This window comes from Dromaius novaehollandiae, chromosome 36 (genome assembly GCF_036370855.1).
Source record: "Dromaius novaehollandiae isolate bDroNov1 chromosome 36, bDroNov1.hap1, whole genome shotgun sequence".
NCBI lineage: Eukaryota > Metazoa > Chordata > Aves > Casuariiformes > Dromaiidae > Dromaius > Dromaius novaehollandiae.
Window position 1 is genome coordinate 61773 of NC_088135.1, and position 13367 is coordinate 75139.

Below are 13367 nucleotides of genomic sequence, written 5' to 3' on the forward strand. Positions count from 1 at the left end.
GCAGCCCCTGCCCCATAGGGCCCCATAGCCCCATAGGGCCCCTTAGTGCCCCATAGCACCCCAGCCCCATAGCAGCCCCATAGCGCCCCATAACCACCCCCCCAGCCCCATAGCGGCCCATAGCGCCCCATAGCCTCCCCCCAGCCCCATAGCACCCCATAGCGCCCCATAGCCCCCTATAGCACCCCATAGCCTCCCCCAGCCCCATAGTGCCCCATAGCCCCCCACAGCACCCCATAACCACCCCATAGCACCCCATAGCCTCCCATAGCGCCCCATAGCGCCCCATAACCACCCCATAGCCCCCCATAGCGCCCCATAACCACCCCAGCCCCATAGAGCCCCATAGCACCCCATAGCCCCCCATAGCAGCCCCCAGCCCCATAGCGCCCCATAGCGCCCCATAGCCTCCCCCAGCCCCATAGCGCCCCATAACCACCCCCCCAGCCCCATAGCACCCCATAGCACCTCAGAACCATCCCCCAGCCCCACAGCCCCCCATAGCACCCCATAACCACCCCCCCAGCCCCATAGCGCCCCATAACCACCCCCCCAGCTGCATAGCACCCCATAGCACCTCAGAACCGCCCCATAGTCCCCCCAGCCCCATAGCGCCCCATAGCCCCCCATAGCACCCCATAACCACCCCATAGAGCCCCATAGCACCCCATAACCACCCCCAGCCCCATAGCGCCCCATAGCAGCCCCATAGCGCCCCACAGCGCCCCATAGCCTCCCCAGCCCCATAACCACCCCCCCAGCCCCATAGCGACCCATAGCCCCCCCAGCCCCATAACCACCCCATAGCAGCCCCATAACCACCCCCCAGCCCCATAACGCCCCATAGCCCCCCCATAGCACCCCATAACCACCCCCCCAGCCCCACAGCACCCCATAGCCTCCCCCCAGCCCCATAGCCCCCCACAGCGCCCCATAACCACCCCCAGCCCCATAGCAGCCCCACAGCGCCCCCTAGCGCCCCCCAGCGGAGGGTGGGGGGGGTCCCGTACCGCGGGGGGGCCGCCGGGGCGCAGCAGCAGGGCGCCGGGCCCGGGCAGGGGGGGCAGCAGCCCCACGGCGACCCCCATGGCCGCCCCCAGCGCCCCCCGCGCCCGCCGCAGCGCCGCCCAATCAGGGGGCACCCGGGGCCTGGGGGGGGGGAGGGGCGGAAGTGACGTCAGAGACCCCGCCCCCATCCCCCCCCAAATCCTTCCCCCCCCCCCCCCCGCCCCGCGCGCCTGCCCCAGTGCTGCGCCGCTGGGGGGCACCCGGGGACTGGGGGGGCGGAAGTGACGTCAGAGACCCCGCCCCCACAGCCCCCCCCCGCGCCTGCCCCAGTGCTGCCCCGCTGGGGGCGGAAGTGACGTCACAGACCCCACAGCCCCCCCCACAGCCCCCCCCCCCGCGCCTGCCCCAGTGCTGCGCCGCTGGGGGGGCACCCGGGGCCCGTGGGGGCGGAAGTGACGTCACAGACCCCGCCCCCACAGCCCCCCCACAGCCCCCCCCGCGCCTGCCCCAGTGCTGCCCCGCTGGGGCGGAAGTGACGTCAGAGACCCCGCCCCCACCCCCCACAGCCCCCCCCGCCCCAAATACCCCCCCCCGGAGCCCCCCTATGGCCCCCTATAGACCCCCAGTAGCCCCCAGAGCCCCCCAGTGCTCCCAGTGCCCCCTCCCAGTGCTCCCAGTAACCCCTCCCAGTGCTCCCAGTGCTCCCAGTAACCCCTCCCACCCCTCCCAGTGCTCCCAGTGCTCCCAGTATCTCCTCCCATCTCTCCCAGTGCTCCCAATATCCCCTCCCAGTGCTCCCAGTGCCCCCTCCCAGTGCTCCCAGTGCTCCCAGTAACCCCCCCACTGCTCCCAGTAACCCCTCCCACCCCTCCCAGTGCTCCCAGTATCTCCTCCCATCTCTCCCAGTGCTCCCAATATCCCCTCCCAGGGCTCCCAGTGCTCCCAGTAACCCCCCTCCCATGGCTCCCAGCGCCCTCCCAGTGCCCCCAGCACCCCCCCCAGCGCTCCCAGTGCTCCCAGTGCTCCCAGTATCCCCTCCCAGTGCCCCCTCCCACTCCTCCCAGTGCTCCCAGTGCCCCCAGTGCCCCCCCCAGTGCTCCCAGTGCTCCCAGTGACCCCAGTAACCCCCCTCCCATGGCTCTCAGCGCCCTCCCAGTGCCCCCAGCACCCCCCCGCAGCACTCCCAGCGCTCCCAGTGCTCCCAGTGCTCCCAGTAACCCCTCCCAGTGCTCCCAGTGCTCCCAGTACCCCCCCAGTGCTCCCAGTGCTCCCAGTAACCCCCCTCCCATCGCTCCCAGCACCCTCCCAGTGCCCCCAGTGCCCCCCAGCGCTCCCACTGCTCCCAGTGCTCCCAGTATCCCCCCCAGTGCTCCCAGTGCCCCCTCCCAGTGCTCCCAGTACCCCCTCCCAGTGCTCCCGGTGCTCCCAGTAACCCCCCTCCCATGGCTCCCAGCGCCCTCCCAGTGCCCCCAGCACCCCCCCCAGCGCTCCCAGTGCTCCCAGTGCTCCCAGTAACCCCCCTCCCATGGCTCCCAGCACCCTCCCAGCGCCCCCCCCAGTGCTCCCAGTGCTCCCAGTGCTCCCAGTATCCCCTCCCAGTGCCCCCTCCCACCCCTCCCAGTGCTCCCAGTGCTCCCAGTAACCCCCCTCCCATGGCTCCCAGCACCCTCCCAGTGCTCCCAGTGCTCCCAGTAACCCCTCCCAGTGCTCCCAGTATTCCCTCCTAGTGCTCCCAGTAACCCCTCCTATCAATCCCAGTGCTCCCAGTGCTCCCAGTAACCCCCCTCCCATCGCTCCCAGTGCCCTCCCAGTGCCCCCCCCAGCGCTCCCAGTGCTCCCAGTGCTCCCAGTATCCCCTCCCAGTGCCCCCTCCCACTCCTCCCATCGCTCCCAGTGCCCTCCCAGTGCCCCCGCCAGCGCTCCCAGGGCTCCCAGTGCTCCCAGTAACCCCCCTCCCATGGCTCCCAGCACCCTCCCAGCGCCCCCCCCATGGCTCCCAGTGCTCCCAGTGCTCCCAGTAACGCCCCTCCCATTGCTCCCAGCACCCTCCCAGTGCTCCCAGTGCTCCCAGTAACCCCTCCCAGTGCTCCCGGTGCTCCCAGTGCTCCCAGTAACCCCTCCTATCACTCCCAGTGCTCCCAGTGCTCCCAGTATCCCCTCCCAGTGCTCCCAGTAACCCCCCTCCCATGGCTCCCAGTGCCCTCCCAGTGCCCCCAGCGCCCCCCCCAGTGCTCCCAGTGCTCCCAGTAACCCCTCCCAGTGCTCCCAGTAACCCCTCCTATCACTCCCAGTGTTCCCAGTATCCCCTCTCAGTGCTCCCAGTGCCCCCTTCCACCCCTCCCAGTGCTCCCAGTGCTCCCAGTAACCCCCCTCCCATGGCTCCCAGCACCCTCCCAGTGTCCCCAGCCCCCCCTGCAGCGCTCCCAGTGCTCCCAGTGCTCCCAGTAAACCCCCTCCCATGGCTCCCAGTGCTCCCAGTAACCCCCCTCCCATCGCTCCCAGCACCCTCCCAGTGCCCCCAGTGCCCCCCCAGCGCTCCCAGTGCTCCCAGTGCTCCCAGTAACCCCCCTCCCATGGCCCCCAGCGCCCTCCCAGCACCCCCCCCAGCGCTCCCAGTGCTCCCAGTGCTCCCAGTAACCCCCCTCCCATGGCCCCCAGCGCCCTCCCAGCACCCCCCCCAGCGCTCCCAGTGCTCCCAGTACTCCCAGTAACCCCCCTCCCATGGCTCCCAGTGCCCTCCCAGCGCTCCCAGTGCTCCCAGTGCTCCCAGTACCGGCGGTGCTGGGCGCGGAGGCGCCGCAGGGCCCCCCGCACCCCGGGGACCCCCAGTGCCGCCCGCAGCTCCCGGCGGCCCCAGCTTGGGGGGGGGGCGACACCGGCCCCCGCCAGCACCCGCCGCACCAGCGACCCCCGGCTGGGGGGGGGCCCTGCGGGAGAGAGGGGCCCAGGCGTCCGGGAGGGGCCCAGGCATCCGGGAAAGGGGCCCAGGCGTCCGGGAGGGGCCCAGGCGTCCGGGAGGGACCCAGGCGTCCAGGGAGGGGCCCAGGTGTCCGGGAAAAGGGCCCAGGCGTCCGGGAAAGGGGCCCAGGTGTCCAGGAAGGGGCCCAGGCGTCCGGGGAAGGGGGCCCAGGCGTCCGGGAAGGGGCCCAGGCGTCCGGGAGGGGCCCAGGCGTCCGGGAGAGGGGCCCAGGCATCCGGGGAGGGGCCCAGGCGTCCGGGAAAGGGCCCAGGCGTCCGGGGAAGGGCCCAGGCGTCCGGGAAAGGGACCCAGGCGTCCGGGAAAAGGGCCCAGGCGTCCGGGGAGGGACCCAACACCCAGGAAGGGGCCCAGGCGTCCGGGAAGGGGCCCAGGCGTCCGGGAAAGGGGCCCAGGTGTCCGGGAAAAGGGCCCAGGCGTCCGGGAAGGGGCCCAGGCGTCCGGGAAAGGGGCCCAGGCGTCCGGGAAAAGGGGCCCAGGCGTCCGGGAAGGGGGCCCAGGCGTCCGGGAAAGGGGCCCAGGTGTCCGGGAAAAGGGGCCCAGGTGTCCGGGAAGGGGGCCCAGGCGTCCGGGAAAGGGGCCCAGGCGTCCGGGAAGGGGGCCCAGGCGTCCGGGAAAGGGGCCCAGGCGTCCGGGAAGGGGCCCAGGCGTCCGGGAAAGGGGCCCAGGCGTCCGGGAAAGGGCCCAGGCATCCGGGAAAGGGGCCCAGGCGTCCAGGAAAAGGGCCCAGGCGTCCGGGGAGGGACCCAACACCCAGGAAGGGGCCCAGGTGTCCGGGAAAGGGGCCCAGGCGTCCGGGAAAGGGGCCCAGGTGTCCGGGGAAGGGGCCCAGGCGTCCGGCTCACCCCGGCCCCCCCCCAGCTCCCCCAGGGCCTCGTGTGCTGCCAGCAGCTGCGACGGCAGCAGGCGGCTCCCGGCGATGGTGGCCTGGGGGGGGGGGGCAGTTAATATTGGGGAGGGGTAAATACCCTGGGGGGGGCAAATACCCCCCCCAGACCCCCAAATACCCCCCCTGGACCCCCCCAGACCCCCCAGTCCCCCAAATACCCCCCAGGACCCCCAAGACCCCCCCCAGGACCCCCCCAGACCCCCTGGGCCCCCCCAGACCCCTCCAGACCCCCAAATCCCCCCCAGGACCCCCAAGTCCCCCCCTGGACCCCCCCAGACCCCCTGGGACCCCCCCAGACCCCCAAATCCTCCCCCTGGGACCCCCAGGACCCCCCCAGACCCCCTGGGACCCCCCCAGACCCCCAAATCCCCCCCTATGGCCCCCAGGACCCCCCCAGGACCCCCTGGGACCTCCCCAGACCCCCCCAGGACCCCCCCAGACCCCCAAATCCCCCCCTGTGGCCCCCAGGACCCCCCCAGGACCCCCCCAGACGCCCAAATCCCCCCCTGGGACCCCCAAGACTCCCCCCAGGACCCCCCCAGACCCCCCAAGACCCCCCAAGACCCCCCCCAGATGCCCAAATCCCCCCCCGGGACCCCCAAGACCCCCCCCAGGACCCCCCTCAGACCCCCCAAGACCCCCCAAGACCCCCCCCAGATGCCCAAATCCCCCCCCGGGACCCCCAAGACCCCCCCCAGGACCCCCCCAGACCCCCAGATCCCCCCCGGGACCCCCAGGACCCCCCCAGCCCCCCCCCAGCCCCCAGGTCCTCCTGGGGGGGGCGGTACCGGGTCCTCCAGGCGTCCCAGCAGGCCGTGCAGCGTGGGGGGGTCCAGCCCCGCCCCCAGCAGCCCCCGCAGGTTGCGCAGCAGCGCCAGCCCCGGCGGCCCCCCCTCCGCTGCGGGGGGGTCACACGGGGGGTCACGGGGGGGTCACGGGGTCACCGGAGGGGTCACGGGGTCACCGCGGGGGTCATGGGGTCACCAAGGGGTCACGGGGGTCACCAAGGGGCCACGTGGGGTCACACAGGGGTCACGGGGTCAATGGGGGGGGTCAGGGGGTCGCCACGAGGTCGTGGGGTTGGCGAGGGGTCGCGGGGTCACCAAGGGGTCAAGGGGTCACCAAGGGGTCAAGGGAGCACCAAGGGGTCACAGAGGGGTCATAGTGGCGTGGGGGGGTCATGGGGTCACCGGGGGGGTCACGGGGTCACTGCGGGGTCAGGGGGTCACCACGAGGTCGCGAGGTCACCAAGGGGTCACAGGGGGGTCATAGGTGCATGGGTGGGTCATAGGGTCATTGGGGGGGTCACGGGGTCACCAAGGGGTCACGGGAGCAAGGGGGGGGAACAAGAACACGGGGAGGTCACGGGTGTCTTAGGGGCACAAGGGGGTCACAGGGTCACCGTGGGGTCATGGGGGGTCATAGGGGCACGGGGGGGTCACAGGGTCACTGCGGGGTCATGGGGGGGTCACAGGGTCACGGTGGGGACATGGGGGGTCATGGGGTCACCGGGGGGTCACGGGGTCGCTGCCGGGTCACGGGGGAGGTCATGGGGTCACCGTGGGGTCACCGCAGGGTCATGGGGGGTCACGGGGGGGTCGTAGGGGCACAGGGGGGTCACGGGGTCACCCGGGGGTCGGGGGGGTCCCGCGGGGCGGGGGGAGGGGCGGGGAGGGGGCGGGGCCGGGGGGGGCGGGGCAGCCACTCACCAATGAGGCGCCGCCAGGTCACGTGGGCGGGGACACCGGCCGCCCCCCCCGCGCTCAGCGCCCGCTCCCAGGTGCGGGGGGGGGGCAGGGCGGGGCGGGGGCCCCTCCCCCACGGCCCCGCCCCGCTGCGGGGCGAAGGTCAGCCGGACGCCTGGGCCCCCCGACCCGGACGCCTGGGCCCCTCCCCGGACGCCTGGGCCCCTTTTCCCGGACGCCTGGGTCCCTTCCCGGACGCCTGGGCCCCTCCCCGGATGCCTGGCCCCCTTTCCCGGATGCCTGGGCCCTTTTCCCGGACGCCTGGGCCCTTTCCCGGACACCTGGGCCCCCCAACCCGGACACCTGGGCCCCTTTCCCGGACGCCTGGGCCCCTTCCCCGGACGCCTGGGCCCCTCCCGGACGCCTGGGCCCCTTCCCCGGACGCCTGGGCCCCTCCCCGGACGCCTGGGCCCTTTCCTGGACGCCTGGGCCCCTCCCGGACGCCTGGGCCCTTTCCCCGGACGCCTGGGCCCCTCTCCCGGACGCCTGGGCCCCTCCCGGACGCCTGGGCCCCTTCCCCGGACGCCTGGGCCCCTCCCCGGACGCCTGGGCCCTTTCCTGGACGCCTGGGCCCCTCCCGGACGCCTGGGCCCTTTCCCCGGACGCCTGGGCCCCTCTCCCGGACGCCTGGGCCCCTCCCGGACGCCTGGGCCCCTTCCCCGGACGCCTGGGCCCCTCCCCGGACGCCTGGGCCCTTTCCTGGACGCCTGGGCCCCTCCCGGACGCCTGGGCCCTTTCCCCGGACGCCTGGGCCCTACCTGCGGCCCAGCAGCGCCCGCACGTGCTGCGGGGGCTGGGTGACGTGGAGGCGTCGCACCAGCGAGCGCAGCGAGAACAGCGACGGCGGCAGCGGCGGCGGCTCCTTCGCCCGCGACAGCTGCCCCGAGGGGCCCAGGCGTCCGGGAGAGGGGCCCAGGCGTCCGGGTGAGGGGCCCAGGCGTCCGGGATGGAGGGACCCAGGCGTCCGGGAGAGGGGCCCAGGCGTCCGGGAGAGGGGCCCAGGCGTCCGGGAAGGGGCCCAGGTGTCCGGGAGAGGGGCCCAGGCGTCCGGGAAGGGGCCCAGGCGTCCGGCGAGGGAGGCAGAAATTCAGCGAGGGGCCCAGGCGTCCGGGCGGGGCCTCTCGTACCTGTCAATCACCCCCCCCCATCCCCGCCCCACCCCCCCCCAAAGGGGCCCAGGCGTCCGGGGAGGGGCCCAGGCGTCCGGGAAAGGGGCCCAGGTGTCCGGGGAAGGGGCCCAGGTGTCCGGGAGAGGGGCCCAGGCGTCCGGGAAGGGGCCCAGGCGTCCAGGGAAGGGCCCAGGCGTCCGGGGAGGGGCCCAGGCGTCCGGGAAAGGGCCCAGGTGTCCGGGGAGGGGCCCAGGCGTCCGGGAAAAGGGCCCAGGTGTCCAGGAAAGGGGCCCAGGCGTCCGGGCACCTTGCTCTCGGCCGCGCGCAGGACGGGGCGGAGGCGTCGGGCCGGGGGCCGCGTCGGGGGCGGCTGCTGCTGCTGGCGCCGGGGGGGGCCCCGGGGGCGCTGGGGGAAGGGGGGGAGGGGAGGTCAGCCCGGACGCCTGGGCCCCTCCGGGCTCCCCCCCGCTGCGCACGAATGCTCAGGGTGACCCAGGTGGTCGAGGGGCCCAGGCGTCCGGGCCCACCCGCAGTCCCACCCCAGGGGCCCAGGTGTCCGGGAAAAGGGCCCAGGTGTCCGGGGGAGGGGCCCAGGCGTCCGGGGAGGGGCCCAGGCGTCCAGGGAAAAGGGGCCCAGGCGTCCGGGGAAAGGGCCCAGGCGTCCGGGAAAAGGGCCCAGGCGTCCGGGGAGGGGCCCAGGCGTCCGGGGAAAGGGCCCAGGCATCCGGGAAAGGGGCCCAGGCGTCCGGGGAGGGGCCCAGGCGTCCAGGGAAAAGGGGCCCAGGCGTCCGGGGAAAGGGCCCAGGCGTCCGGGGAGGGGCCCAGGCGTCCAGGGAAAAGGGCCCAGGCATCCGGGAAAGGGGCCCAGGCGTCCGGGGAAAGGGCCCAGGTGTCCGGGAAAAGGGCCCAGGTGTCCGGGGAGGGGCCCAGGCGTCCGGGAAAAGGGCCCAGGTGTCCCGGAAAGGACCCAGGCGTCCCGGAAAGGGCCCAGGCGTCCGGGGAAGGGCCCAGGCGTCCGGGGAAAGGGCCCAGGCGTCCGGGCACACTCACCTTGCCCGGGCGGCCCCGGTACTTTCCCAGCTGATGGAGGTCGAAGGCGGCGAATCGCCTCACCAGGGCGTCGCGCAGGGCCCGGGGCAGCGGCGCCAGGACGCCTGGGTCCGGCGCCAGGCTCTGCGGGGAGAAGCGGGCGTCAGGGGCCCAGGCGTCCGGGAGGGGCCCAGGCGTCCGGGAAAGGGGCCCAGGCGTCCGGGGAAAGGGCCCAGGTGTCCAGGAAAGGGCCCAGGCGTCCGGGAAAGGGGCCCAGGCGTCCGGGGAAAGGGCCCAGGTGTCCGGGGAAAGGGCCCAGGCGTCTGGGAGAGGGGCCCAGGCATCCGGGAAAGGGCCCAGGTGTCCGGGAAAGGGGCCCAGGCGTCCGGGTGAAGGGCCCAGGCGTCCGGGAAAGAGCCCAGGCGTCCGGGGAAGGGGCCCAGGCGTCCGGGTGAAGGGCCCAGGCATCCGGGAAAAGGGGCCCAGGTGTCCGGGAAAGGGGCCCAGGCGTCCGGGAAAAGGGCCCAGGCATCCGGGAAAGGGGCCCAGGCGTCCGGGAAAGGGGCCCAGGCATCAGGGAGAGGGGCCCAGGCATCTGGGAAAGGGGCCCAGGCGTCCGGGAAAGGGGCCCAGGCGTCCGGGTGAAGGGCCCAGGCGTCCGGGAAAGAGCCCAGGCGTCCGGGGAAGGGGCCCAGGCGTCCAGGTGAAGGGCCCAGGCGTCCGGGAAAGGGGCCCAGGCGTCCAGGAGAGGGGCCCAGGCATCCTGGGAGGGACCCAGGCGTCCGGGAAGGGGCCCAGGCGTCCGGGAGAGGGGCCCAGGCGTCCGGGAAAGGGACCCAGGCGTCCGGGGGGCCCCGGCGTCCGGGCGCACCTGGTAGAGGCGGGCCACGGCCGTCCAATCGCAGGGCAGGAGGACGACGGCGCCCAGGTAGCGGCGCAGATGGGGCCGACAGGGAGGAGCCGCCGCCGCCGCCGCCACCACGAAGCAGCTCACGGCCCGGAGCCCCAGCTCGCGGCGGGCAAAGAGGGCCACCTGCGGGGGCCCAGGCGTCCGGGAGGGGCCCAGGCGTCCGGGAGAGGGCCCAGGCGTCCGGGAGGGGCCCAGGCGTCCGGGGAGGGGCCCACGCGTCCGGGAAAGGGTCCCAGGTGTCCGGGAAAGGGGCCCAGGCGTCCGGGAAAGGGGCCCAGGCATCCGGGAGGGGCCCAGGCGTCCGGGATGGAGGGGCCCAGTTGTCCGGGACAGAAGGGGCCCAGGCGTCCAGGACGGAGGGGCCCAGGCGTCCGGGATGGGAGGGGCCCAGGCGTCCGGGACAGGAGGCACCCAGGTAACTGGGACCAAGGGGCCCAGGCGTCCCAGAAAGGGGCCCAGGCGTCCGGGGCAAGAGGGGCCCAGGCGTCCGGGAAGGGGCCCAGGCGTCCGGGACAAGAGGGGCCCAGGCGTCCGGGATGGGAGGGGCCCAGGTGTCCGGGACGGAGGGGCCCAGGCGTCCGGGGCGAAGGGACCCAGGCGTCCGGGGAAGGGGCCCAGGTGTCCGGGAAAGGGGCCCAGGCGTCCGGGATGGAGGGACCCAGGCGTCCGGGACAACAGGGGCCCAGGCGTCCGGGACCAAAGGGACCCAGGTGTCCGGGACAAGAGGGGCCCAGGTGTCTGGGATGGAAGGGACCCAGGCGTCCAGGACAACAGGGGCCCAGGCGTCCGGGCTGAGGGGGCCCAGGTGTCCGGGACAGAAGGGGCCCAGGTGTCCGGGAAAGGGGCCCAGGCATCCGGGACAAGAGGGGCCCAGGCGTCCAGCACCAAAGGGACCCAGGCGTCCGGGATGGGAGGGGCCCAGGTGTCCGGGACCAAAGGGACCCAGGCGTCCGGGATGGAAGGGGCCCAGGTAACCAAGACCAAGGGGCCCAGGCGTCCGGGGAAGGGGCCCAGGCGTCCGGGAAGGGGCCCAGGCGTCCGGGACAAGAGGGGCCCAGGCGTCCGGGATGGGAGGGGCCCAGGTGTCCAGGATGGAGGGGCCCAGGCATCCGGGGCGAAGGGACCCAGGCGTCCGGGGAAGGGGCCCAGGCGTCCGGGATGGAGGGACCCAGGCGTCCGGGATGGGAGGGGCCCAGGCGTCCGGGACCAAAGGGACCCAGGCGTCCGGGACAAGAGGGGCCCAGGTGTCCGGGATGGAAGGGGCCCAGGCGTCCGGGATGGGAGGGGCCCAGGCGTCCGGGACCAAAGGGACCCAGGCGTCCGGGACAAGAGGGGCCCAGGCGTCCGGGATGGGAGGGGCCCAGGCGTCCGGGACCAAAGGGACCCAGGCGTCCGGGACAAGAGGGGCCCAGGTGTCCGGGATGGAAGGGGCCCAGGTGTCCGGGACAGAAGGGGCCCAGGTGTCCGGGACAAAGGGGCCCAGGCGTCCGGGATGGGAGGGGCCCAGGTGTCCGGGACCGAAGGGACCCAGGTATCCAGGATGGAAGGGGCCCAGGTGTCTGGGATGGAAGGGGCCCAGGCGTCCGGGATGGAAGGGACCCAGGCGTCCGGGACAGGAGGCACCCAGGTAACCAAGACCAAGGGGCCCAGGCGTCCGGGGAAGGGGCCCAGGCGTCCGGGATGGGCCCAGGCGTCCGGGGTGAAGGGGCCCAGGCGTCCGGGACGGAGGGGCCCAGGCATCCGGGACGGGAGGCACCCAGGTAACCGGGACCAAGGGGCCCAGGCGTCCGGGGTGAGGGGGCCCAGGCGTCCAGGATGGAGGGGCCCAGGTGTCCGGGACAGAAGGGGCCCAGGTGTCCGGGAAAGGGGCCCAGGCGTCCGGGACAAGAGGGGCCCAGGCATCTGGGACAAGAGGGGCCCAGGCGTCCGGGAAAGGGGCCCAGGCGTCCGGGACAACAGGGGCCCAGGCGTCCGGGACAGGAGGCACCCAGGTAACCGGGACGGAGGGGCCCAGGCGTCCGGGGTGAGGGGGCCCAGGCGTCCAGGATGGAGGGGCCCAGGCGTCCGGGACAGAAGGGGCCCAGGTGTCCGGGAGGGGCCCAGGTGTCCGGGACAGAAGGGACCCAGGGGTCCGGGACCAAAGGGGCCCAGGCGTCCGGGACAAGAGGGGCCCAGGCGTCCGGGCGCACCTGCAGCAGGAACTCGGGCTCGGCGGGCGCCAGCCTGCGGCAGAGCTCGGCCACCCGTCGCCGCAGCCCGTCCTGCCGCCGCTCCGGGTCGGTGCCGCCCACCAGCGCCGAGCACACGGCCGTCACCAGCTCCAGCTGCCGGCGAGAGGGGCCCAGGCATCCGGGTGAGGGGCCCAGGCGTCCGGGAAAGGGGCCCAGGTGTCCGGGGAGGGGCCCAGGCGTCCGGGAAAGGGGCCCAGGCGTCCGGGAAAGGGGCCCAGGTGTCCGGGAAAAGGGCCCAGGCGTCCGGGAAAGGGCCCAGGCATCCAGAAAGGGGCCCAGGCGTCCGGGAAAGGGGCCCAGGCGTCCGGGTGAGGGGCCCAGGCATCCAGGATGAGGGGCCCAGGCATCCAGGAGGGGCCCAGGCGTCCGGGTTCCCCCCCCCAAAGGGCCCAGGCGTCCGGGAAGGGCCCAGGTGTCCAGTCCCCCCCCACCCCAGATCCAGGCATTCAGGAGGGGCCCAGGTGTCCAAGGGGCCCAGGCGTCCGGGGCAGGGACGTAGGTGTCCAGGAGGGGCCCAGGCATCCGGGTCCCCCCCCCAAAGGGCCCAGGCGTCCGAGGGGCCCAGGCGTCCGGGCCGCACCTTCAGCGCTTCCACTTGCTCCGGGGCCTCCTCGGCGGCTCCGGGGGGCTCCATGGCTCTGGGGGGGGGGCAGGAGTGAGGGCCCAGGCGTCCGGGAAAGGGCCCAGGCGTCCGAGGGGCCCAGGCGTCCGAGGGGCCCAGGCGTCCGGGCAGCTCCCGCCAGCTGCTTCCTCCTCGTCCTCAGGCCACGCCCCTGGGCGGGGCCGCTCGCTCCGGGCAACCTCTGCCCGGGAGGGGCCCAGGCGTCCGGGAGCTCCCATCCCCCGTCCCGAAGGGGCCCAGGCGTCCGGGACACCCCCACAAGGGGCCCAGGCGTCCGGGACTCCCCCCAAAAGGGGCTCAGGCGTCCGGGCAACCCCCAAGAGGGGCCCAGGCGTCCGGGACTCCCCCAAGAAGGGGCCCAGGCGTCCGGGCACCCCCCTAAAGAGGGGCCCAGGCGTCCGAGACTCCCCCCAGAAGGGGCCCAGGCGTCTGGGAGAGGGGCCCAGGCGTCCAGGACACCTCAGAAGGGGCCCAGGTGTCCGGGTCTCCCTCCTAAGAAGGGCCCAGGCGTCCGGGACTCCCCCAAAAAAGGGGCCCAGGCGTCCAGGCAACCCCCAAGAAGGGGCCCAGGCGTCCGGGACTCCCTCCTAAGAAGGGCCCAGGCGTCCGGGACATCCCCACAAGGGGCCCAGGCGTCCGGGCAACTCCCAAGAGGGGCCCAGGCGTCCGGGTCTCCCTCCTAGGAAGGGCCCAGGCGTCCAGGACACCCGCAAGAAGGGGCCCAGGCGTCCGGGACTCCCTCCTAGGAAGGGCCCAGGCGTCCGGGACACCCCCAAAAAGGGGCCCAGGCATCCGGGTCTCCCTCCTAGGAAGGGCCCAGGCGTCCGGGACACCCCCAAAAAGGGGC

The 13367-nt window shown here is 74.2% G+C and overlaps 1 protein-coding gene across 2 annotated transcripts in view; it reads right to left on the reverse strand.

Annotated features, from left to right (window-relative positions):
• TEP1 (telomerase associated protein 1) overlaps positions 1 to 12700 on the reverse strand; it is a 73031-nt gene extending 60331 nt beyond the window's left edge. For both annotated transcript variants that reach the window (XR_010386408.1, XM_064503324.1), the window contains exons 1-11: positions 12479 to 12700; positions 11857 to 11991; positions 9629 to 9790; positions 8779 to 8901; positions 8036 to 8134; positions 7378 to 7496; positions 6584 to 6708; positions 5663 to 5772; positions 4831 to 4912; positions 3782 to 3935; positions 1011 to 1149 (exon numbers count right to left, since the gene is read on the reverse strand). Coding sequence is in view for 1 of the 2 variants with exons in the window: in XM_064503324.1 (XP_064359394.1) it covers positions 1011 to 1149; positions 3782 to 3935; positions 4831 to 4912; positions 5663 to 5772; positions 6584 to 6708; positions 7378 to 7496; positions 8036 to 8134; positions 8779 to 8901; positions 9629 to 9790; positions 11857 to 11991; positions 12479 to 12532 (1302 nt within the window). In the remaining variant the exon portion in view is untranslated. The remainder of the gene's footprint in view (positions 1 to 1010; positions 1150 to 3781; positions 3936 to 4830; positions 4913 to 5662; positions 5773 to 6583; positions 6709 to 7377; positions 7497 to 8035; positions 8135 to 8778; positions 8902 to 9628; positions 9791 to 11856; positions 11992 to 12478) is intronic.
• Positions 12701 to 13367: the final 667 nt, after the last annotated feature.